The 25,808-nt window shown below is 39.5% G+C and overlaps 1 protein-coding gene across 1 annotated transcript in view; it reads left to right on the forward strand.

Moving 5' to 3' along the window:
* The window catches only part of UBAP2 (ubiquitin associated protein 2), a gene marked incomplete at its 3' end in the record, with an annotated part of 51,717 nt that extends 28,090 nt beyond the window's left edge, over window positions 1-23,627 (forward strand). The window contains 13 exon segments of the mRNA XM_009889759.1: window positions 5,253-5,320; window positions 7,521-7,710; window positions 8,466-8,679; window positions 10,111-10,275; window positions 10,278-10,366; window positions 11,454-11,626; window positions 12,751-12,961; window positions 14,154-14,193; window positions 16,950-17,115; window positions 19,747-19,813; window positions 21,137-21,332; window positions 22,600-22,691; window positions 23,580-23,627. Of these exon segments, the coding sequence (XP_009888061.1) occupies window positions 5,253-5,320; window positions 7,521-7,710; window positions 8,466-8,679; window positions 10,111-10,275; window positions 10,278-10,366; window positions 11,454-11,626; window positions 12,751-12,961; window positions 14,154-14,193; window positions 16,950-17,115; window positions 19,747-19,813; window positions 21,137-21,332; window positions 22,600-22,691; window positions 23,580-23,627 (1,719 nt within the window).
* Window positions 23,628-25,808: the final 2,181 nt, after the last annotated feature.

Below are 25,808 nucleotides of genomic sequence, written 5' to 3' on the forward strand. Positions count from 1 at the left end.
AGGGAAAGAAAAAATTAGATTTTAGGATTTTTTTTTCATCTTTTATAGGAATATCCATTATTTCAAGTTTATTTTCAGAAGAGTAAGAGATTGTCATGAAATCATCCCTTTTGTCCCCTCCCTTAGGGTGACATGTCAGTGTTATGCCTAGAAATGTGTGACTATATTGTATAACAGATATGAAAACTGTCCTTACCTAATGAGAGGGGTGTGTCTTTCAAGAAAATAGAAGAAAGTATAAAATTCCTAGGTTTTCGGTATCAGTTACTGCTTTCAAAAGCTGGTGTCTTTTTTTTAAACCTGTGCTCTATTTCTGCAGTGTATGCTAGAGGTGGACTGTGGGCTAAAGATACTGAAAATTTCTGGCCTTATTTCACACCCCTGTTTGATTTTGGTACAATATGGCATATGTAGTACAGGAGGGGTGGTTGAGCCAATGCTGTCTAGGGATAGATTTTTTTTTTTAGTTAATTATTAAACCTGAGTAATCTGCACATGAATCTTGAAAGATGAAATTTATAGCTTGCTGTTACTTTTTATTAATTTTGGAGTGCTGGAAAAATCCCTGCAACCTAGGGGAAAGTTGTTCATGTGCTGATGTTCAGAAAGAATGAATGAAATGGCGAACTGCAGACAAATTAGCCCAAAACATCCCTGCTGGAGAAATAAAGGAAAAATTGAATTATCTGATTTTTTTTAAAAAAAAAGAAGTGTAAGAATACAGCTTGTGCCATGCAGTGTAGTTTTATGGAAAAAAGACCCACTTCAAATAAACCTGATCTTAATAAATTGCTAAGATAGAAGATGTAGTGAAGATAGAGTATGTTCTTGTAAGAGATTTGATTTCCCATCTTTTGTTCTAAGAGTAATGACATGCTATCACAAAATACATTAAAATTTGCATTGCAAATTTCGGCAAATAAATGTTGTGCAGGAGGACCCTTACTGAATGTGGGCATTTCTAGGAGGGCTGTAAAGGAATACAATCCCAGGCCAGATGCCATCTACTGTCTTCATCAATGATTTGGAAGTAAAAATAAAATCACTGCTGAATAAAATGTGTGAGAAATTAAAAAAATATTGGAATGGCAATTAAAAGTAAGCCAGTCATGCAGTGGAATCTAGACCTTTGGTAGACTTGACCTGCTCAAATGACAAATGCTTTAATAGAGCCAAGTGCCCTTTTGTTTCATAGGACTAGAGGCACACCTCCAAAACAAGAGGCTGTTTTCTGGAAAGCAGCAACAGAAAAACTTTCAGGATTGTAGTGGATGACGAAAAAAGAACAGCTCAGCATGATCTTCTAAAGGGCTGATGCGGTAGCAAAAAAGCACTATTGTAGTCTTTTTGCCTGTAAGCAATCTTCCCTGTCTCTTAATCATTCTTGATTTGTATTTCTGTATGTGGACTCTCCTGAACTGGATTCTGAAGTACTGCATCCAATTATTCATTGCTTTTACAAAACAGAAGTTGTGGAAAATAGCTGAAAATTACTTACTGATAGAAGAGGTGCTTGAGAGTGAGATTTTTAGTTTACTGACTCTGAAAAGGTTGCTTTATTAGCATATAATGGGCTCTGGTTTTAGTCTAACAGAAAAATGCATAATGTGAACATGTGGCTGGAAAATGGAGCCAGGCATTTAAATGTCTAATAAACGAACAGCTCTAGTAGCATGACTAATGATTGAAACAATGAAGGAAGGTGGTGTTATTTGCTGTCTGCAGATAAAGACCAGGTGTTTTTTTGAAGAGTATTTTTATTTAAATGTGGTGTTACCTAGTCAGATACAAGTTAGGAGCAGGTGAGTGAAATTTAGTGTTGTTTGACCTGAGAAGGGTTAGATTTTTGAGATCTAATAGTCCTGTCTGGTATTTGTCTTTAGTAGTGAGTATTGAGCAAGTATCGTAGGTGGTCAACATGGTCTTAAATAAAGTCAAAACTATTTGCAGTGAAAATAGGAAGTTGTATTTTGTTAAAGGGAACTTCAGGACATAGACAATGAAGGACCAGACCATGTTGAGGTACTGTGGATAGCTCTGGGTTTTCCTCATAAAATTGTGATTGTATTCTACTGGCTAAAGAAAATAAAGTTTAAAAAAAACTATCAGAAGGGGAGAAATAGAATACATACAAATTGCTGGAAAGTGGATGAAGGCAAACATTTTCTGTACAATATTGGTAATCTTAGTTTCCATTTGAAACAACAGGAACACTTTAAAAAAAAAAGAAAAAAAAGTGTATTTTAGTGGGAGTGTTTCCTTTATCAGGAAGCAGCATGAGAACTTGTTTTCATAGAATCATTGCATGGTTTAGGTTGGAAAGGACCTTGAAGATCATCGAGTTCCAACCCCCCTGCCATGGGCAGGGACACCTCCCACTAGACCAGGTTGCCCAAGGCCACGTCCAGCCTGGCCTTGAACACCTCCAGGGATGGGACCTCAACAGCCTCTCTGGGCAACCTGTGCTAGTGCCTCAGCACCCTCAAAGGGAAAAACTTCTTCCTAATGTTTAATCTAAACCTGCCCTCTTCAAGTTTATATCCATTCCCCCTCATCCTGTCACTACATACCCTAGTAAAAGTCCTTCCCCAGCTCTCCTGTAGGCCCCTTTAGGTACTGGAAGGCCACAATAAGATCTCCCTGGAGCCTTCTCTTCAGGCTGAACAGCCCCAACTCTTTCAGCCTGTCCTCACAGGAGAGGTGCTCCAGCCCTCGGATCATCCTCGTAGCTCTCCTCTGGACACGCTCCAGCAGGTCCATGTCCTTCTGATGTTGGGGACTCCAGAGCTGGATGCAGTACTCCAGGTGGGATCTCACGAGAGTGGAGTATTTAATTTCTTTAACTTTGCTACATCATATCATAACAGTAATAAGGTTTTGTTATTTCTGATTTATTGATGGAGTATATTTTTGTGTTATCCTCACCTATCAACTGGCCATGTGAACTGGTAGCTAGTTGTTAAATGTATGGTCTGTTTGTGATTGGAGAATGATTTTTATCATGGGAATAGAAGCTGAAAAGCACAGGCATTTCACTGCAGATGGAAGGAATGCCCTTGTGAGGCCGATGTTTGCAAATGGTTCACGACCGTTCATTTAGTTCTGGAAGATGCCAGAACATCAGTAAAAGATTTGCAATTGTAGTGTATGATGAGCATAAATAACTTTGTTGGGAAACGATACTTCTTCTAAGATAAATACTAGGTACATCTGTGTAATAAAACTTCAGCTGCTGCATGAAGTATGTGTTTTGATAAATGCTGTAATCCTAGCAGACTTATGAATTAGGTGCTTGATTGGAGCTTATGGCAGTGATTTTGCCACAGGATGTAGTGTAAACTTCAATGTTGCCAACTGAGCTGGTAGCTGGAGACTTTTGTTTTGTGTGCTGGCTCCCTTAAAGAGAAAATTTCCTCTCTCATACGATGCTTCAAGTATGCTTTTGCATTGTTGCAAACATCCTCAGGCTCCTCAATTTACTTAGTTTTAAGGATTCATCAGTGTTTTGGCCACAGTTAGTCTTATCCAGGTTTATGTGAGCATAGGAAACTATTGACATTACAAAGAATTTAATATTTAACCAAGGGATTGCAGACCATAGGCTGCTGCTTGTGCTGTTAGCTGACCTCCTTGTGCCATATAATGCATAAGTCTCATAGCGCTACAAAAACTACAGTACACGTTGTTCTAAAATAACATGTACAGTGGGGAGAGGGCTGAACAATAGAGAAACAGCCATTTTAATTGCAAATATGCTTGAACTGAATCTTCTTTCTTTGTTTTGGTAAGTACATTGAGTTGTGGGCTGGCAGCATTATGCACAGGACAGAGTTCCAGAAAGATTAGGTTAAAATATATTGTATTGACAGCAAGAGAAGGAAAGGAAGTAGAGGGAGGAAATGTTGCAGTGCTCATTTTTTCGCATATAAGTGGGTGCCAGGAGACTACATGAAACATTTGAACTTTGCCTCTGAGTGTCAAGTGATTGCTCCCAGTCAGCCCTTCTGTGTCCTGCTTAAATTGTTTAATATGAGAATCCCAATCAGATGACAGTGTTCAGGGATATATGTGGTTTCAGTTAGAGCTGCTGATGGGATGGCAGATGAAATCGGCTCATGTCCATGGTGTCCTTTAAACTGGGCTGCTAGCAATGTATGCAGTTAAAAATGCATAATTACCTGGAAGAGCTGTATTCAAATGTCACATTCTAAAGGGATTCTTTGTGAATGTTTGAATAGGTCAGTTTTTCTTTAGTCTGCATACAAAGCTACACCAAAGTAGTTAAGGGTCATTTTGTGCAAATTTAATTTAAAATATAACCCTTACGTGTGCATATCTTTATTTTGTTAAACGTAACCTATACTGGCTTAAGACCTATTCTAGTTTACAAGTATTTCTCTCAATAGAAATGAATTAGCTCTGGGAAGTTGTAGGTGTTTAACTACTGTTTTCTAAAAAAGAAAAGCTATTGAAAAAAAAGCCGAAAACCAAAACGGTAAACAACCAACCCCCTACAAACCAAAATTACTCCCTTTCTCCCCAAAACCCTGACAAACCAACTCCCCTTCCCCAATTACCTGTGCAAGTATCTATCTTTATTGTACCATCATGGTGAAAGCAGTACAGTTTTCTGCTGTGGATGGTCTGACTGGTTATACTAGCATAAGCAATTACATGATTCTCCCTTTATTATTGTTTTTGAACTTGTGCTCACAGAGCAATCAGTTTAAGATGTTATTGCCACCCCCAGCAGAAATGCCAATAAGGGACCACAAATGCTAATTCACTGTACAGACCTGACTGCAAACCTGCCTCCAGTGGTGATGTGAGCTGAAATGTAAAACACAGGGATACATGAAATGAGTGGGAAGGGTGCAATGAGTTAGACTTCTGCAACAAGTTATCGGAGCTGCTCTGATGATACACCAGCTGTCACTTAATTACTTACTACTGATATATTTTTCAGTTAAACTGTTGCTCAAACTGATGTAGTTACATTGGTGTACCATTGTGTGCATTCACTAGATCAAATTTCCGAACACTTTTAATTAAATTGGTACTTGATTCTATGGAGAAGACTTCACGGAAGTTTAACTATGTGTTTTTGTCTTTTTAAGCAGATCTGGTTGTAATGTTAGTTTGACTTTTATCTTGAAAGTGCTTGACCAAGGTGGAATTTTTGCACGTCGCAGTAGTGAAGAATCAGCGTGTTTTGGCTTAAAATACTTTTTCCTCAACCCGCTCTTTTTCAGCTTTCTGAAACAAAAGTCTTCACAGCCTCCTCTGTTCCAGCTGAGAATCATGTGACTCCTGGGCAAAGGTAAGCTGATGTTCCACGTTTTCCCTATACCATAAAAACCTTCTGCTTGGTGATGCCATGTTAGCTTGCACATATAAAATGTTGAGTAAAACACAGGGCAGCCTTGGTCAGAGATTGGTCAAGCTAATCTCAAAATTGTGAAAGCCTTGCTTGCAAATTGTTGGTTTTGTGGGTTCCTGTGTTGCTTATTATTGATTATGGAAGTGCAGCCAAACTTGCCAAATCCACAAGCAAAATACTGAGAAGACCCTGTGTGACCCAATGCAGGCAGAACGCAGGAACAACCATGAAACCACAGATGAAAGGCAAAGAACAAATTCAGTCTTGATACCTCGTGGACTGGGGTATCTATGAAGCAGCACCTGGGCAGAGGCATGCAAGCAGGGGATGCAGGCAACATGGAGTGGGAGAGTCCTTATTAGTGAGAGTCCTTGTTAGCAAGAGAGTGAAAGAATAAGAGCCCAGACTTGCTGTTCCGGCCTGTATTTCAAGGGTTCAAGCAGGCATGGTTTTTCACTGTGCTTTGGTCTTCTTCAACGGTGGGGCTGGAATTTCAAGCATCTTTGATAAGGTGGCCCTGAGTCCATCACAGGCCTACGTTATCTAAGTGAGGATGGTCTACTTGTCAAGCATGTAAGACTAAACAACAATTAGTGTGATAGATATGTTTTCAAGCACCCCATGTGTGAGTCAGCTGAGTGTATTTACTGTCCTCCTCGCCGATCTTCTGTTACTTTCCCCTGGACCCTGTCTTCTGCACAAAGACTGCTTACAGGCAGGAACAAAAGTAGCTGGGAAGAAAGTTTTCTGCTGTTGAAAAGGAAGCTCTGGCTTTGTTGTCCAGAAAATGGGAAGCCTGCCCCTCTAGATGCAGAAAATGTTCAGACCGTAGTGCTTTGACAAGTGTGTTAACAGACAAGCTTGTGTTGGCAAGAAGGTGAATTTCCTGGTCAGCATCACAATTACTTGCCTTAACTGAAGATACAGAGTAGAGAACCAAAAATATGGCAGTTGCCACCTTCCTTTGCTTGCCTTTGTCTTCACCAAATGCCTGGCTGATGAGATTGTGGAATCAGTTGCCTGCATTAGCCTCAGGTCCCAGGAGAGAGGCTTAAAGTTGGGTGGTGAAGACTTCGGTAGTTGGATTAGCATGAGATCTGAAAACTGCATAGGCTAATAGTCGCAAAAATCTTGATACAGATGTAGTGCTGTACTCCAGACTGCAGCAAAATTTTCCTTATAACAGGGATGTGATCTGAAGCAGGCATGGTGTCAGTTGGTCTACAATTTATATTCCTTTCCTTCTCAAAGGTGATATGCCCTCATGTTCATAGTGTTCTAATGCAGTTTTCTTCCAGTGGATGCCCCTCAAATTGGTAGAAAAGATTTCAATTCATCAACTCAAATTCTGGTGGTTTGTGTTGGGGTTTTTCTGTTTGTTTCCGTTTTTCTGTTTGTTTCCGTTTTTCTCTTTGTTTCCGTTTTTCTGTTTGTTTCCGTTTTTCTCTTTGTTTCCGTTTTTCTGTTTGTTTCCGTTTTTCTCTTTGTTTCCGTTTTTCTGTTTGTTTCCGTTTTTCTCTTTGTTTCCGTTTTTCTGTTTGTTTCCGTTTTTCTCTTTGTTTCCGTTTTTCTGTTTGTTTCCGTTTTTCTGTTTGCTTCCGTTTTCTTACCCTAAGAAAGGTTTGGTCATTAAGAAATCCATGCTAATGAAAGTGCTGGAAGCAGCTCTTCAGCCCAACCCTGCAGGATATCTAAGATAAAATTAAGTCAGCTTTTATTGTCTGAATGCTTTGCTTTGCCATGGATAAACTTGTGCTAAATATGTGGCAGGGGCTAGGCTAGTAAGCTGTGCTAAACATGTGGTAGGGGTTAGTAAGACATGCTAAGTATAAGAAAATTCGTGTTTCTCATCCTTCCCAGATAAGTGTGCAAAGCATTGTTTGAAAATGTTTGAAAAGAGTGCAAAGATAACTTGCATTCTAACTGTAGTGGAAGGTTTCAGCTAGCAGAATATTTGTGTCTGGCAAAAACCTCTGTTCTACCTCTTTTTGTGTGTCAGACAAGCAATATTTGAAAAGACTGTTAATCAGCAATAATTCTGTTGCTGGTACGGCGGCTTTAGTATTGTTATTACATTCTTCAGTTTCAGCGCAGCCTAATCATCGTGTTTATTCCAGCCAAACTTTGCTTTTTGTTACAGCATTGATTTGGTAACGCTGCTTCAAAAGCCTGTGAGTTCTAACCAAGAGGCAGAAGGCAACTCATTTGAGGCTTCCCAGCAGCAGACTTTTGGCCAAGCCCTAGTCTTCACAAATTCTCAGCACAGCACCCAGATGGCATCAGGAACTGGCAGCTCCAGTGCTGTAAACTCTTACTCTCCTCAAAGTCTGGTAAAATTATCTTATGCTTTCTAAATATTCTTCATGAGTAAATATTTCAGGTTAAATGACTTTTCCAGTGCTGGTCATTTCATGAGATATTTCAGTATTTGTAAAATTCAGGTTGCAAATGTCGAAGGAATGGAATTAAGAATTCCATTTCTTCTATTCTACACACACACACACACACACACACACACACACACAAAAAAAAAGATTACTTTTTCTGGTTTTGCTAAGTAATTGTTTCTTGGTTTACATGAAGTAGTTGTATTAATTCTTGAGTAGAGAGCAGATGCGTTTACTGCATGCTGATTTAAGATGAAATAATGTTTATAGTGAAGAGTTCTATGCCAGAAAACTATGATATGTTATTTCCAAGCACACATCTGGCTGCTTTTTATGGAGACTTGGCTATTTCTGAGTCAATTGTGAGGGCTTGAAATTGGGCACTTAATTTATTCTCTGAAAATTAGTTCAACTGTTAGTAAATATATGCTATTTTTGAGATGCATGGATTCAAGTAAATCATTATTGTTGCAGTCACAGCGGTGGAAGTTGTATCGGTGATAATCCGAGAGGATCTGGCCATGTGCTACAGATGCTGAATTTTTTATTGGTCATTTGTTAGTAATCTAGGGCTGAAGAGGTTTTAGTTGCTCCCAAGTAGCAGCTGTAGGCACTGACCCCAAGGCTATGTTCAAATTATTTATTAAATACTGAACTCCACTCTAAACTTTCCCCTCTCCTTTTTTGTCTTTTGGTAGTCTGCAGTTCTTTGTTCTGGCTTTGGAGAACTCGGATCCTCTAAATTGGCCAACTCTGCTGGATCCCAAATCTTGGACCAGTTGAAATCTCCAGGATTGGGTCAGTTTACCTCTCAACAAAACAATAGCAGCTCTACCACCTCTACCACAACTACAACATCATCCTGGGATCTGAAACCGCCCATTACTCAGTCGTCAGTTCTTAGTCAGTTTGGTAAGTAGCTCTTTGTGTCTTTCCCTCTCTGTTAGCCCATAAGATTCCTTAATGCCAATGACAGTTTAAAATGGCCTTAATGAAAGACTTTTTCTAAAAAGTGTAATTCTAATAATGCATTTGGTTACAACATTTTAAGAGTTACTTGCTGGTAATAGACATTACAAGTATGTCACATACTAGGTTTTGATAGGCTTAATCGTACCCATAAATGTCATTGCATCTTCAGAAGTTGTTGAGTATTCATATAAAGACATCTTTGATTTAATGGGATTGAGTATTTGAGTGGAACTTTCCTGTGACTTTGTTACTGAACAAATCCTGGAAAATACTTATTTTCATTGTGCGTGTGATGCTTCTAGCGGAGTATAAGGTGGTACCATATTTTTTCTTTGTTTCCCCGAATTTTTCTCTTCTAATCTTTACATGAATTTTGAATGAATACTGTATAATTTCTTCATAATGTGCATCACATCTTAGTGTTAAAAAAATTCCCTAGTGCGCTGAGAATGATGCAGGCTACCCATTTTTTCTGTTCATAATTGTCTCAATTTTTCATATAATTAAGTGAAATTAGTAGAAACAATGAAAAGGGCACAAACTTGCTTTTTGCAGTGTAGTTCTTGGCAGTATTCTCACTGTGAAGAGTGATAGCTCTCATACCTATCTCATGTACGTGTATATGTTTCCAGATAGATAAGCAGCCAGTTTGGTAGCAGTTACAATCTTCTACATGCAGCAATTCTGAAAAAAATGTTTATGTACCTTTTACGTTGCTGTCTAATGCACTTTACCAACTGAATAAGAAAACCTTAACATTGCAAATGCCGTGGATCTCTTATGGTTGTTGACAAGTGCTCAGAGCTACTGCATGGCTTTCAGCATCTGAAAAATATGAAAGCGGAAGACTTTGAAAAAAACTGTCAGTGTCCAGCGTTGCTTGACTTTCTGCTAGATTGAGATGGTCAATGACTTCCTATTTGTGTTGAAAGTTGTCTTCTTTGTAGGGGCAGGAAATCCTAACTCACAATACCTCTAAATTGCAACTCCAGACCCCTTGGAAGTAATCGGCACAGTTAATTGCACTGAAACTTGCAGTCTTTGATTAAAATAATCCATAAGAGTATTTGAGGACTAATGTGTGGTAATATTATGTGACTGTACAGATAGCTTTGTTTTCATATTTTTGAAGAAAGCTACATAGTACTTGCCCACAGCTGTTTATATTTATAGAATATCAATTGTTGGCCTTATTGCAGTCGTAATGTTCAATGTGAAACTCATGTAATGTCTGAAAGAGACTTGCATGTGCTATAAAATCATAGCTGTTGAGTATGTCAGGTCACCCAGATTCTTTCATAAAGAGTGTAAGTGTGAAGAGCAGAGTTTAATGTTTTAATTTTGATATTTGTTTTTCCCAATGCTGACCAGACTTTAAATCCCAGCCTGAACCATCCCCAGTTCTGAGCCAGCTGACCCAGCGGCAGCAACAACAAACACAGGCAGTTCCTGTTCCTCCTCCTGGGCTGGAGTCCTTCTCCTCCCAGGTAAAACTCCGCGAGCCATCACCAGTAGACACCTCTACCGCTGTCAGTAAATATCTATGGATAACCAGACAGTGACGGCCCATCAGACCCAGCAGAAACAGATAAAACCACCAAAACGGAGGATAACTCCAGCATCCAAGGTGGGTAATTGAGTGGTGGCTTGTCCTCAATAAATGTTAAAACATACAAAAGCTTCTATCAGGAATAGTGTGGCCAGCAGGACTAGGGAAGTGATCATGCCCCTGCACTCAGGACTGGTGAGGCCCCACCTCGAGTTGGAGCGTGTCCAGAGGAGGGCAACAAAGCTGTTGAGGGATCTGCAGCCCAAGTCTTATGAGGAGCAGGTGAAGGAACTGGGCTTGTTTAGCCTGGAGAAAAGGAAGCTCAGGGGAGACCTTATTGCTCTCTACAACTACCTGAAAGGAGGTTGTAGTGAGGTGGGGGTTGGTCTCTTCTCCCAAGTAACAAGCAATAGGACAAGAGGGAATGGCCTCAGGTTACACCAGGGCAGGCTTGGATTGGATATTAGGAAAAATTTCTTCACTGAAAAGGCTGTTAAGCATTGGAACAGGCTGCCCAGGGAAGTGGTTGAGTCGCCATCCCTGGACGTGTTTAAAAGGTGTGTAGATGTGTTGCTTAGGGACGTGTTTTAGTGGTGAACTTTGGAGTGTTAGGTTTACAGTTGGACTCAATGACCTTAAGGGTCTTTTCCAACCTAAATGCTTCTATGATTCTATTCGATATATAAATTGCTAGGGAGAAGGAGAGCAAAGACCATGATATGTTTCTTGTTTATAAAGCAGTGAATTCTAAGACAGATAGTTTTCAGGTCCGAAGTACAGTGATGTTGTCTTTTCCAAGCATATATCTGACTGCTCTGTGTGGAAAGTGACTGTTGCTGAGTATTTTGGATTGACTTAGTAGCCACAAGATCAATGTTTCTGAAGGGGATTGGACACAGATGACACTTTGATATTGTAGAATGGCATGGCTTACTCTTTCAGCTCCCGATCAGGGCACAGAATCAATGATTTAATTTCAAGTTACAAGAACGTAGTTAATTTATGTGATGTATATGGGGGGGTTGTCGCAGATCTAGTTAGCTGTGAAGGCTGATGGAGTAACTGAAGAAGCTTGTGGTTAAAGGAGGGGTGGGTTTCAGTTACTGGTATCTTTTATATGGATAGTGCATGCAAAGGAATTATGGCTTTTTTCTCCTCCTTTAAGATTCCTGCCTCTGCAGTGGAGATGCCTGGATCAGCGGATGTGACAGGGTTAAATGTTCAGTTTGGAGCTCTGGAATTTGGATCAGAGCCTGTACTCCCAGAGTTTGGATCAGCTTCAAGCAGTGAGAATACCAGCCAGGCGACCAACAATAGCTTGTACTCAAAATCTGTAAAGTATGTGTGAGTGCATTCTTACATGTCATCTTTAGGAGATCAAGCTTGTGCCAAAAACATCAAGGCGCAGTTACCATGTAATGGGAGGGAGAAATGTGATGACTTGTAAGGCTGTTTTCTGTGGATGGCATCTTAAAGGAGAAATTACTCTTCTAACAACAGTCAAAATCTCCCTGGATGGGTCGATATGAAGCTGGAGATGACATGAATTTAACTAATCTTATAATAAGCTACCCTGTATAGAATTGCTTTCCTATGTTTAATTGTCCTAATTTTCAAATTTGTTTGAGGGTTTTTTCCTCGCAACCCAAATTTTTCTGCTTTTGATCCAGGAGAGATGACCCTTGTGCCATGTATGTGTGTCAGTAGATTGGCAACAGATTATACATCTGATGCTCCAGTAGGATGAGAAAAGAAGCCAGGTTTTCAGTATGCAGAGCTCTTACTGAAATGCTAAAATAGCCAATGATAAATGCCAACATAGCAGTAACCCATTTTTTTTCTTCCTTATTCATTCAAAAATTTGCTTTGGTAAAAAGCTTCCTGAAGTTAATTCAGAAATACTAGTAAAAATGAACTTTCACATTCATTTCTAGTCCTATAAATGATTTAAGCTGTTTAGAAAGTAAAACACTACTGCGCATTTAAAATTATTTTTTCCTCTTTGCATAGTTCATTCTGTTAGATTCCTACTGTAATGTTAGAATTCTATTGTAAAAAGAGACTGGGTATTTCTCATCATATAGCAGACTTTATGGACTGAGTTTTTCAAAAAAGAGAGATTATGATCAAAAATTTATCCTTTGAGAAGGTGGAAGTAACATGACTGAGAAGTGTTTGTGTGTTAACTCTTGTTTCAGTTGGGTGGGCAGGAGGAAGGTGCATGGTGCTTAGGGCAGCTGATAGCTTTGAAGTAGTAATTACTGGGGACCAAAGCAAAATTATATATATTTTTTTCATTATTAGTTTTTCTAGTATAAATAATGTAGATTTGACTGTGTGTTTAAGGTAGTTCTAGATAGTTATTTAAGGTAGTTCTAGACAGTTTTATAGGAGCTGATATTTTCATCAAAGTGTTTGAGTTGTCATTTACCAAGATGATAAATAATTTTTACTTTTTCCAGTGATCCTTTGAATACCTCTTTGCCAATATCCAATACAGTACAGGAGTCCACCTTCACAACCTCTGCCATCACCTCTTCCAGTCTGACCTGCTCATCCCAGAGCACTAGCCCAGTAACAACAACTTCCTCCTATGACCAGTCTTCTGTGCATAGTAGGATAGCGTACCAAAGCTCCATGGCTCCGTCTGAATCAACCCCTGTTGCAGTTACGGTGAGTGAATTTCAGAAATAAGACCTTGAAAAAGGTGAAATATTTTTATCCATGTTAGGCTTTTATTACCCTGCTATGTTAGTACTTTCAACCAAGCCAAGTCGTATTCTTTTATTCCCGAGCCCACCCTGTTGTTTGTCTTTGCTTTTCCTATTGTGTAGCCATTTTTGGCCATACTGTATTTTGGATATAAGAGCCTCTGATTTTATGGGTTTTGACATCTTAAATTGCTGTTTGACATTTTTGTCTTAGTAACAACATTCCACTTGAGTTTCCTTCCCTGAAGCTTAGCTTTTAAAAAGAACTATCTCTGTATGTAAATATTAGTCATGGTATTTTGCCATAACTTGACAGTTTTTATCCAAAGGTATATTATTTATTAAATTTATGTGGTGCCTAGCAAATGGATCCCAAACTGTTTGTGGCCTCTCCAGCATTACTCTTTTGTTGGATTTGAACACCAGTGGGAATTAGTTTCATGTTTTATTTTAAAAAGTATAGGGAGAGGTCTAATCTAGGACAGAGAGGATCTCTTTTCAGAGATTCAAAAGCATCTACTCTCTTTGTATGTGGAATGTAGGTTTGTTTTAAGAGAATTTAATTTATTAAACACATAAGGAACTTGTGAGCGTTTATAAGTTTATTTACTTCTGGCCTTTGTTATGCAATGGCTCAGTCACACTTGTCTTCTGCACTAGCTCGTATGTACTGGTGAGGATCAAGCATAGACTATCCACTTCTGTACTCCAGCGTTATCCAAAAAACAACTGGTGCTTCTCAAGTCTTATCTTTCAATGGAAAAAAATTGGCGTCTCTGTGTAACTTGGATAGTTAAAATTGTGAGTTGCATTAGATCAAAAGCACAACCATTTCCTATATGTTAATGAAGTTCTTTCTTTCATATTGGTGTGAACCTGAAGTTTATGTTACATACAGTACATGGGAAGGTCTGCTGCTGATGGGTGTAGTATGGGTAGTATATGGGATTCTGTATGTTCAGGACACCTTGCACTTGAGACAACTATTATGTGGTTTTGTTAAAGACAGTAAAAAATTAATTTTCTGCCTTCTTTTGTCTTTCAATTTAGAAGTAATATAGATTTTGCATGAAGCATGTTCAATGTGTGATTCAGTCTGAAAATTTAATATACCTCTAAGGTGATTTATTCATTCATTTCTCCTTTGTTTACAGAATGGGCACAGTGGTGTTAGAACCCAGGCAACTATTGACAGTAAGTTTACAAAGCTTGGTTGTGCACAGGACTTTATGATCTTTCCTTGCTACTTGCTGTGCGTTCAACTGTAGCAGTGATATCTGGTTTAAGGTTTTATATTGTTCTCCTTGACTAGTTTTTGGCTGACATGTTTGAGTTTATTTTGTTCTTGCATAGGATATACTGCTTGCTTTTTGGCTAAAATGGAAGTATGAAACCAGCCCTATTAAATCTATAAACTTAAGCAATCTCACAATTAAAGAAGCTGCTTTGCTGCTGCTTTTCCTTTTGAATTTACCTGAAAAAAATATTTATTATAAAATTAAAAAATAATATAAAAATTCTTCCAGTTCTTCCAGTTCTGAGTTGGGAAGCTGAGAGTAGCGTTTAGCTGGAATGAAACAAAGTCACAGTCTTTGAATGTGCCTTTCACTGGGTATAGTGCTACTTGTGCCCTGTTATGAGCCCATGGGGAATAGGGGTGACTAACATGCTCCCTCTGCCGGGTAGCTTGCTGCCTTGCAGTGGAGTAACATTAACACAATACTGGCTCCGATACAGGCATTACTGTTATCTTCATCTTGGCCTGTTTCTAATGTGGTATTTTACTTGTAGCACCCCTACAGCTTTCTTCCCAGTTTAGAAATAATTAAAGTATAGTACTCAGTCTTCTGAACTTTCTGCGCTGCTCTGTGGATGTTTTCACGAGCAGCAGTGTGAATAAACATCTTTTGAAATTCCAACACTTCAATTTTACGTCTGTCCTCCTCTTAAATATCTCTTCAGGTTGGTCATTAGTGGGGCAGCCTTTTTTTTTTTTTTTTGTTAGTACTTCTGAGTCTTTAGAAGTTGAGTAGTCAGATCTTTAAACAGTATTTTGTTAGTGCCAAGTTAAGTTTAAATAAGCAGGAGTGCATATGCCCAAAGAGTTACCAGTTAAAAGACTTATATATAAAGACAACTTTTCAAGTGGAAAAATTTCTTACTCTTGTGTACAAAATTAATAAATAATTCAGTATAGGACTTGTCTTCTTGCTGTGGAAAGCAAAGATCTGAGTATTCTTAGTATTTTTGTAATTATTCTATAAAGACTTTATTAGTCCCTTTTACTATGACAGGTCTCTTTTGAGAATGGTTTTATTTTTTTGTGTATCTCAAGCACATAAACTGGAATCAGTCGTCTTCCATGTATCTATTTCGTGCATCCAAACTCTTGAATTTTTCTCTTAACTTTGAAAGTACTGACCTTCTCCCTTCTGTATGCGCTGATAATAGTATTAGTTGTTCATCTCTCATCTTTGCTGCTGTTGTCCTTTAATATCCAGATCTCATGGTTTCTAAACCCTTAGTTCAAAGTGTGACTGGTGTGTTACAATTCTGACCACCGTCCCTGTCTCCTGGCTTTCTTTGTCTTGCACACTGTGTTCAGGCATCTTGTAAGGGGTCTTAATGAAGATGGTGATTCTGTGCCTTGTATTGAGGGCATCTACTTTTGCTTCAAGAAGGGAACCCTACTCTAAATGTATTGAGAGTTGTAAATGTTATTTACTTATTTTTATATGTATCTTGCCAGGAGGTATCAGGTGATATAGTTGCGGCCGTCATAACAATGTTTCTGTTTATCACTTGAGTGTCCTTCTCTGATGTTAGTTACCCTCACACCTGTTGCCAAGGCCAAGACCTCTTGATTTCTGTTTGCATAGCACCCAATCCAGCAACCTGGCTTGGGTCATTTAATGAGGAAACCAAACCAATAATGTGAACAACCTGTGATGTGTAACTTCCAAGAATATATCTGACTTTTGTTTGATGACCATTCTAAAACTGTCTTCACATGCATTGCAAGGTAGCAATGTTCCACTGGGTAGTGGTGTCTGGTGTGGTATGGAAGCATGGCCCAGCAGAAGGCAGGGCTCAACTCTTTTTCTGGGTTTTATTGGTGGGTGAGCACCTCTAATTCCTTATATTATCTTTGCAGAAAAAAAAGATAAGTATAGAAACAGCTGGGAATTATGTTGGACAGTAGAGTTGCTCAGTCTCTTCTTACAGTATAGTGATACTTTGGAAAAGCACTTTTGTGGTAAACAAGTTTTATTCTGTGTAGCCTAAAAAGTAATACTAGTGCTAAACACTTTTTGCTATCTAGGTCAAATAAAGTAAGTCACTATTTGGCAGCTCTTTAACCATTAACAATGCTTAATGTTGTGCTTAGTTTTGGCCCTTTATTGTAGCTTCTTTTATTCTACTGCATTACACATTTGACCGAGTACTGCAAACTGTTAAGTTGTATGTGCCCTTGTACTCTAGTGATCTAAGTCTCGATCATCGAAGGAGTTGTGTAGGTTTGAATGAAGAAGCAGAGCTGTCAGTAAAAAGACGTTTGTACAGTGCCTTGAAAAGTGCACGACTTTTGTTTGCAGAACCAAATGCAAGGAATTTTAAAATGAGGATTGACTTGTGACCAAACGTTAGTAATCCAGATAGCGGAAGGTGAAGTGTGGAAGACTGTAGTTTACATGTGTAGCAGTGAAAATTATAAATCTACTGTAGATGAAGAGCTTAAAAGGAAAAAATTATAGCTCTGTTGCTGTTTGAATTTTCCTTAATACCCAGATTGCTTGATACCATTACTGTTTTTTTTTTATGGTCAGGTTTTTGTAATTAAAGGGGAGAATACTACTGCATTCCTGAATCCAGGCTGGGACGCCAGGTATGCTGGAATTTGAATTTGAATGTCTCTGTTTAACTTGTTGCAGCTACTTCATCAGTTCCAGCGCATAAGACAGAGCCTTCTCCTTCACTACCTTCTGCTGGTTCTCTGCCTAGCGTCGTATCCACCACTGCTTCGCTTCTGCCTTCAGCATCGCAGCACGTGGCAACATTGCCCAGCTTGCCTCAGTCCAGTGATTTGGCCAGCAGCTCACTTTCCCAGTTAAGCAGGTATGGTAGGACTTGTGATAAACTGAAAGGGGTTAAATTTTGGGGAAACAGCAAACGTGAGGGTGATTGCATATGGGGGCTGTTAGACACCAGGGTTCCCTTTTCTGACATTAACTAGAATTAGGAAAGAGATTCAGTAGAGAAAAGGATGTTTTTGGCTGCAGAGTATGAGCTGTAGGCTACCTCTTAATGATAGAGCAGCTGCTGCCCTCAGGTTTTTGTGGTATATAAACAACATTGTGTTTCAAGGGTCTTTTGCTTCAATCATGCCAGCCAGCTAAATTGATTCCCCCAGTTTGTTTTTCCTACTTTGTCCACAGTGCCTGCTGTTTGTTTGTGTCGTATGTTTGAAATCATTCCTCAACATTTACTTCCTGGCTAATTTTGAAATATTGTAGTTTCATTTGTTTCTATTTCTTAAAATTAAAAACCAGAAATAATTCCACGGGGAAAATGTGTGTTTTTTTCTTTTTCTAAGACATTCCTTAAGACACTTTGAAATATTAGATTGGTATTTCTGGAAGTGCATTCAGCACAGCTTAGCTCATTTGCACTATGTCTGATTTTCTCAATGCCTGTTACTTGAGCTTCATCTTCAGGCAGGTGACATCTATGCTGGTTGAATTACATTTTTAATACTCACCTTTGTGCTGTATTTGTTGATGTAAGAAACTAATTCAATGGTATGTCAGGATTTTTTCCTGTTTCATAGCTAGGACATGGTTTGTTCTCTTTTAATATGCTGGTGTTTTCTGTTGAATAATATAGTAATGGTAAATATGGTAATGGTAAATATGTCAAATAACAAGAATTACTCCATTCACATTAGAAACATAGTCTCCCCACATCTGTTTGTTGAAAAGCTGTGTACATTGGTAGAAATTTTAGTTGGAGGGTTGATGCTGTTGGGCAGATACCAAGTGCCATGAAAAGATGATGACTGAATTCCAAGCATGTCTGACTTGGTTGTGCTGGCATCTCTACTATAGGTCAAATGGTAAATTAAGTCTTATTAAAAGAGCCAGGGAGGGTGGGTGAGGGAGTGGTTTAAAACTGTATGTTGGGCTGAACGTTTTCTTTCCTTGCTGCCTGAAGTGGTGTCATTGTAATTCCTGCAGATGGGGTACAGTTTTAAAGAATCAAAGTAAAATTAATATATGAAACTGCTGAGATTTATTCTGGCCTCATACCTCGAAGAGCTTCCAGAAGTATTTGCCTTTAAATGAGGGCATATAATTTAGCCTGCAACTTTGTTATTAAAACTACTGTATTTTCTTGTGGCTATTTCCGTAGAGAACACTAAAATATTTGTTGTGGTTAGGATCTCTCTTGCTTCTGATTTCACACGACAAGGGGCTTTTTGAGCACCAAACCATACACATTTGTTATAGCCTTGTTTTGTTTACACATTTGTTATAGCCTTGTTTTGTTTACACATTTGTTGTAGCCTTGTTTTGTTTACACATTTGTTATAGCCTTGTTTTGTTTCCCTTTGATCAGTCTTCATTCTGTTTATTCCATACTGTACTGTAAGTTATATTCTTGACCTGGAATGTAAAGTATAACTTTTGTCAGTATAAATGTTTAAGAATCAGTTTCAGTTACCTTTCAGGGAGACACTGAAAGATCTTTGGATTACCAATCAATGTTGGTGCTGCTGTTACTGCCAAAAGTTCACAGGCCTGGTCAGTGAGGGGACTCTCTGCTAAAGCAGAGTTTTCCTAAAACTAAGCTATATGCAGATGTTTTTCAGCAGGGGATTCTTTATTCTCATATATTACAGTATAAAATAGAACTGATCATTCTGATTCATCTTGTCAAAGAAGTGGCTTTTGGTGGGATATAGTGGTATGAACTAGCCTTGATCAAATTGCCAGATTCTGTAGTAGTATGGCTGATTTTGGGACTTTCACAGATGCTTTTCATTTGCCTGGGGCTTTTGAATCTTGTCTTTTGAGAGTGTGTTGGGGCTTTTGGCAGAGTTATGGGGCAAATACCCTGCAGTTCTAATTGGTTGAACTAATGTTATGCAGGTTAAATGTGAGAAATACCATAGTGAGTCAAACCAAAGCACTGCCTCGCCTAATTGATACCTGTGCACTGTGGCAGGCAGCAGCAGTTGCTCACGGGAGGAGTGAGAAACAATCCGTGTGCTGTGTGAACCTCCTTCTGGTTTTGAACTTTATGTGTCTTGGAGTGAGTGCCACATTAGTCCTGAAGCAGCTATTGCTTTTCTAAAAATACAGTAAATTGATAAATACAAATAAGTGGCGTTTAAAATGTTTCTTCTTAGTAATAGTTGTCTCTGTGCTTCAGGTTTTTTCATTAACATGTAGTAGGATATTGGTTAAAGGAATAAATGCCTGTAAGGGTGTGTGTATATACATGCATGTATATATATATACATGCGTGTATATATATATATACACGCACCCCTACAGACAATTTTTTCTTTAACTAATACCCTACTCTGTGTGTGTGTATGTGTAAACACACATGTACAATTTTTATTCTTTAATTAATATCCTATTGTCTACTCTCTGTGTGTATGTATATGTGTATATATACATACATATTAAAAATAGTTCTAGGAAAAATGAATTTTATTAATTCTGTACAATTTCTTTCTAGTTCCCTTTCCAATCACCAGAGCAGTCTCTCCCCTGCCTCAGTGTTGTCTTCAAGCACATCACATGCAGTAAGTCCTATTTGCATTTCAAGAGATCTTTGACATATAGTCAGTTTATCTGATGATTAAAACCCTTTCTTAAAGTTCATTGTGTCCCAATACACTAAGAACTGAAACAAGAGCCTTATCTCGGGGAAAAGGACGGCCAGCCCTCTAGTGGTAAAAAAAAGTCTTTACCACTTGTGACTTGTACTAGATTCAGAATAACTATTAGGGAGACTTGCCTGTCACACAACTGCAGGGCAAATGGAATGCAGAGGATAGAATAAAAAAAGAATTTCTTGTAACAAATGTATTTAAAAAAAAAAAATTAGAAGTGGCTGTCTGAAACTGCTCCCAAATGTGGACTGTTAGCAGTCTGCACTGGAGAGGGTAGCTGGTAAAAGGCAGGTGATGGAATGATAAATGTCATGACAAATGTCTCATGACAGATGATTTTAGAGTTTACCATGTGGCATTGTTGTTACCTGTGTATTTAATACGTTTGAGATAACAAGGCAAATGACAGTGCTGTAGATGAGGTTGCACAGATGAAAGTCAGAGACATGCTGCCTTGTTCTGTGATAGGGTACTTCTGTACATTCCCAGCTGGTGTGTGCAGATAGGTTACTGCTTTTCTTCATGCCTGTATTTTGATTTTTAATGCCTCATCCCTACTGAATATGTAACTTAAAAATTCACGCGTATCCAAATGTCCTTCTTTTCTGTTGTCAGAGTTGTTTTGGCTTCTGTGTGTTGATGACACTGTTTTGCAAGGGTGATCAGCATACAGCTAAGGCACTGTATTGTGCTGGATTCAAACCAGGAACTCTTTATCCTCATATGTTCCTATAATATATCTGATCTATGTTTCAGCTTACCACATTGATTCTGTTGTAGAGCACTGCAGTTTTAATCTTTTAAATTCCACAAGTGCATGGAGGAAATCGTGATAGCAGTGTCCTGTGTTTTGAAAACAAATACTATCATTTGGAAGAATATAGGAGTTTATTCAAGATAACAAGTACTAGCTTAAGGGAGTATGCAAGCAAAGGGCAAGAAATAATGCAGTGGAGTGACACTTGAGTTGCTGTGGTATAATTTTGTGATGATGTAGAGGTTTGAATTTAACTCTTGTAATAATTTTCTTTGAATACTTAAAAAGCACAAGCATTCAACTTAGTTGCTTGCTTGGAACATAGATAATGCATATCCTTTTCCTCTGCATGTGCTGCTGTTACTTAAAAGATTGTTGGGAGTGTGTGGTTTTGATGCCCGCCCCCCCCTTCCCCCAGCATCTTCTACTGTGGTTTATTTGCTCTGTGATCCTCATTCTTTTTGTCTTTTTTCTAGCACACTAATGTTGAGAACACGTCTTCGCTCCAGCCCTCAACAACCTTTTCAACTGCTTCAACCTCAGCCACTAGCACCACCTCTTCAGTTGTCAGCATGGCAAGCAGTATGAACACTACAAACAGCCTTGGCCTGAGCGTTACCAGTGTGTCTATACCAGCTGCTACCACACGGGCAGCTCCCTTAGTGTCTTCAGGTTTGCAATATTAACAGATCACGTGGATAGACAGAGGACTTCAGTCAGCAAGGCTGTCAGTTGGGCATCTCACCAGCCATAACTACGCTAAGAAATCCACACTCTTGACTAGCATTTTCAGCATGCTTTGTTTGCTGGTGTATCAAATAAAGTTGCCTGGTTTTGTGTATTTGAAATATTTGTTAGGGTGTTATGTGGCATTTATATAGCACATTCCATCCCCAAAGGGCTTTATAAATAGACACCAGAGCAGTTCTGACTTCAGAAGTTTTGGGCTAGGAGCTTCACCCGGTTTGTATTCCAAGTTGAGATCAGCTCTTGGCTGTGAGTTCACATTAGCTTTAATATCAGTCTTCTCTGTGACTTAAATTCATTTGGCAGTATCAAAATATACTACAACGTCCTCGTTATCATATGCCACATCGCTACTGCCACATCTACAGAAAGGGTGAAAGTGTCTGATGTCTGGGTCATTCCACAGCAAATGGCACTTCAGAAAAAGGGTCCACAGAGAGAGAAGGTGGGGAGGTTTCTTACACTGAAGAGCAAACAATACAAAATTCTGTCTTGCTTCTCTGATCAACCTGAACTGCTACAAGGAAATCCTATGGAGGGAAGTGAATGATTTAAATATTAAGACCAAACTTACTTACAGAAGGATTTCTCATTTCTTATTCCCATACCATTTAAATGAAGTGTCTGATGACTGGCCACAGTGCATTCTTTTTCACTCTTGTGCTTCCTAGCACTGCTTCAGGGAGGCAGCTGAAAGTGTTTCAGTTGTCGTCTTTGCTATTCTCAGCTGCATAAGTCACCCCAAAAAGTATGCTGGCAACATTTAGTGCTTTCCAGTCTATTGCTGGTGATGAGGGAGAGCGTGTTGACAGAGCAGAAAATGGAAGGAGAGAATTTGCTCTTAGATTGAGAACAATGCCTAAATTTTGCTTTCAGGAGACAGCTGAGGAAAGGAGAATTTTCTGTAATTCTTGTAATCCTCTTGGACAAAGTAAATGAAAAAGTCAGACTGTTCTCTAATGGGACTGTTTTCAGTCTTAAGTAGCCTGTGCATTCCCTTCCTTGAGGCATAGTTAAACTCTTCAGGCTATTTGGAGTATTTTCATCAACCAGCACAAAATTCTTCGGTGTGGTTTTGCTCTTTACAAGCTATGACAGTATAGCCACCAGGGCTTGTGAGCTGTCTTGTCTCAATCCTGAAGCCTTTTCTTTTCTTAAGGCCTGTTAAAGTGTCTGTATTTTGATTCTACAGGCAAAGCTCCCCCAAACCTGCCCCAAGGTGTACCACCCTTGTTGCATAACCAGTATATTGTGGGACCTGGAGGACTTCTGCCTGCCTACCCAGTAAGCAATTTAATTGTTCCTGTCCTTGATTGCTTAACCCTTGGTGGAAATTCGCCCTCCAGACCTGCTGCTGTATATGCCAAGGCAGTTCTGCTGGCACGTATTGCACCTGGAATTCTTGTTCCAAATGCTGAAGAATATATTAAACATATTCAGTGGGGTTTTACTGTTGACAGTAAACTGAAGAACTGTTGGCACAGACCTGATTCGGCTGCTATTGAAGCCAAATGTGTGTTGCTGTGGTTTTCAGTGGTATCAGGTTTTAGGCTCTTTGCGTAAAATTAAACTCATTCAGGTTTGTGTTACTGGTTTAGATTTACTGTAGTAATGGTTGAAATGTACCATGGGTCCTATCTGTCATACTTTGAAAGATTGCACATAGCTTTTTGATATCTGACCAGGATCAACATTTTTTTGGTTGTCTGTTTTTTGAATCTGAAACTTTATTCTAATGATCTTTCTGTATCACACTGAACGTGAGGGGATACCACAGGTTGCCTTGTGGTCTAGTTGTTTAATCTTAAATCCTACTACTCTCAGAAGTAATGATTGCAGCAAAGACGACTTGCTCTTACTCCCAAATCTGAATGCCCTGCAGATGTTTCACAAGTTGATAAAAGATGCATCTGGGAAAACAATATTGAAGATGGGACAGTCAAATTCTCCTCAGAGGACTTGTGTCACTAAGAAACATCATCAGACTGACAAGCTGTTTTAAGCTTGGCTCTACTAGCCTTAAAATGCTACAGTGCACCATGATGGCACAATGTGACGTATAGCTGTACACCTTTAAAATAGACTGGGCCTAGATCAAACTCTGTTTAAAGTCCCAAACTGGTGTCAGAGAAAAGTGTTATAATAATTGTATTTTTATCTGTTTTTAAGCAGATTTATGGTTATGATGATCTCCAGATGCTTCAATCTAGGCTGCCAATGGTAAGTAAATGGCTTGATTTATTTAATTTTAATCAAGTTATCTTCAGTGTGGATCATATGTGCAACACATATTATTTCATTTGATGGTGATTAAGACTTTATTCTTATGTTCTATATTCTGGGTTTTTTTAATATCCACAGACAGTTTCTTTAGGTGGTGTAAATTGATATAGAGCAAATATTGCATCATGCATTTGTCCATCTGCAAATTCTGTAAATAGAAGCAAGACTGCTCTGTGCTTTTGAGTGGAGAAACTTTTAATTCTTGTAGCAACAGTATGACATCTTGTCAAATCAAGTTGAAATCTGGGTGTGAATATTTTCTTTTACCGAGGGGTAGGGTTGAACATCAAGTACACAAATTGGCAGCCAGTAGGTGCATCTGACAGGTTGTGGAGGTGCTCATAGGTGGAGATCTTTGAGTATGCATCATGGGAACAAATGTAGGGGAGCATTTGGGAGCAATTCTTGAAAAAGCATTTGAGCAAATGAAGGAGAGTACAGGAAGGTTTATTCCTTACCTGGATCCAGAACGTAAATGGTGTGTGAGAGAGGCTGAGCTCCCAGACAGGTTACCTTTCTGCAATCTAGGCTGAGGCTCTTTGTTAAAGATTTTTTTTTTTTTTGTATATGAGAAAACTAGGGTAACAATCTTGGAGGGAAAGGTTGGTAGTACGTAACTGAGAAAGGTCACAGGATTAAGTGATGCAGTCTGTCCATAGAGGCAGAAATGGAGCAATGAGCAGTGATCTGGAAAAGAAGTGTCACTGGATGAATGCCATAATTAAAGGTCCAAGTCAGTATCAGGTCTTCCATGTGGAGTCTGAGGACAGCCAGAGTCAGATAGTCAAAGGTGGGTACAGGTGTGTCCCAGACAAAACCTTGTCTGGCTGCACATCCTGAATTAAAAAAATAAAGATGAGCACATGAATGAAGATTTTCAGCAACCTGATGAAGGCATGATCCTTGGAAAAATTGTGGACTGAAATGAATGGCATTATTTTCAGAGCAGCAAAATGACAGAATACTTGCAGTTCTGAGGCCAAAAGGGACATGGCGTGTTGAGTTGACCTTGACTGGAGGCCAGGTGACGACCAAGCCCCCCATCACCCTCCCTCCTCAGCTGGACAGGAGGGTGTAAAAAGAAAAACAAACAAAAAAAAAAACCAACAAAAGGGTCGAGATAAGGACAGGGAGAGATCAGTCACCAGTTACCATCACAGGTAAAACAGACTCGACTTGGGAAAATTAACTTAATTTATTAACAATCAAGTCCGAGTACGATAATGAAGAATAAAAACGAATCTTAAAAACACTTTCACCCCACCCCTCTGTTCTTCCCAGGCACAATTTCATTCCTGATTATTTCTACCTTTTCCACTGCAGCGGCGTAGGGGGATGGGGAATGAAGATTGTGGTCAGTTCATCACACATTGCTTCTGCTTCTACTTCCTCCAAAAGGGAGGTGTAATCACAACTTGAACCTGCTCCTGCATGGGGTCCCTCCCACAAAAGACAGAGCTCCACGAAATACTCTAATATGGGTCCTTGCCACAGGCTGCAGTTCTTCAAGAATTCCTCCAGCGTGGGTAGCTTCCGTGGCATGCAATCCAACAGGACCAGACAGCTCCAGAGGGGATACCCCATAGGGCCACAGGTCCTGTCAGGAACTGCATGAGCTTCGCGTGGGGTCACAGTGACCTTTGGTCATCCACCCGTTCTGGTATGGGGTACTCCATGGGCTGAGGTGGCTATCTCCTACACAGTTAACCTCAGTGAGCTACAGTGGGACAGCCTGCTTCACCATGTCCTTAACCACAGGCTGCAGGGGACTCTCTGCTCCAGTGCATGGAACAACTCCTTCCGTAGTAGGTGCTGAGTGGCGGTGGCTTCCCCCCACGCCAAGGGCTCGTTCCTGTGCTCGTGAGACGAGAGGCAGTGGCAAGCTTTTTGCAAGAGGTCTTTATTTAGTGTGGAATAAATAGGTGAATAAATAGATAAAAACGATTGTGAGAATAAATAGAGCGGGTTCTATAAATAGGGGAGGGGTCAGTGGAGGCTGAGGGCGCAGGGCCGTTGTTGCGGCGGGTCTTGCCCTGGGTGAGGGGAGGCGGGAGGACGGAGGTGGGGATGGGCGGTGGGGCGTGGGGCGGTGCGGGTTGTTGGTGGTGGTTGGGCTAA

This window comes from Charadrius vociferus, unplaced genomic scaffold (genome assembly GCF_000708025.1).
Source record: "Charadrius vociferus isolate BGI_N301 unplaced genomic scaffold, ASM70802v2 scaffold37, whole genome shotgun sequence".
NCBI classification, from domain to species: domain Eukaryota; kingdom Metazoa; phylum Chordata; class Aves; order Charadriiformes; family Charadriidae; genus Charadrius; species Charadrius vociferus.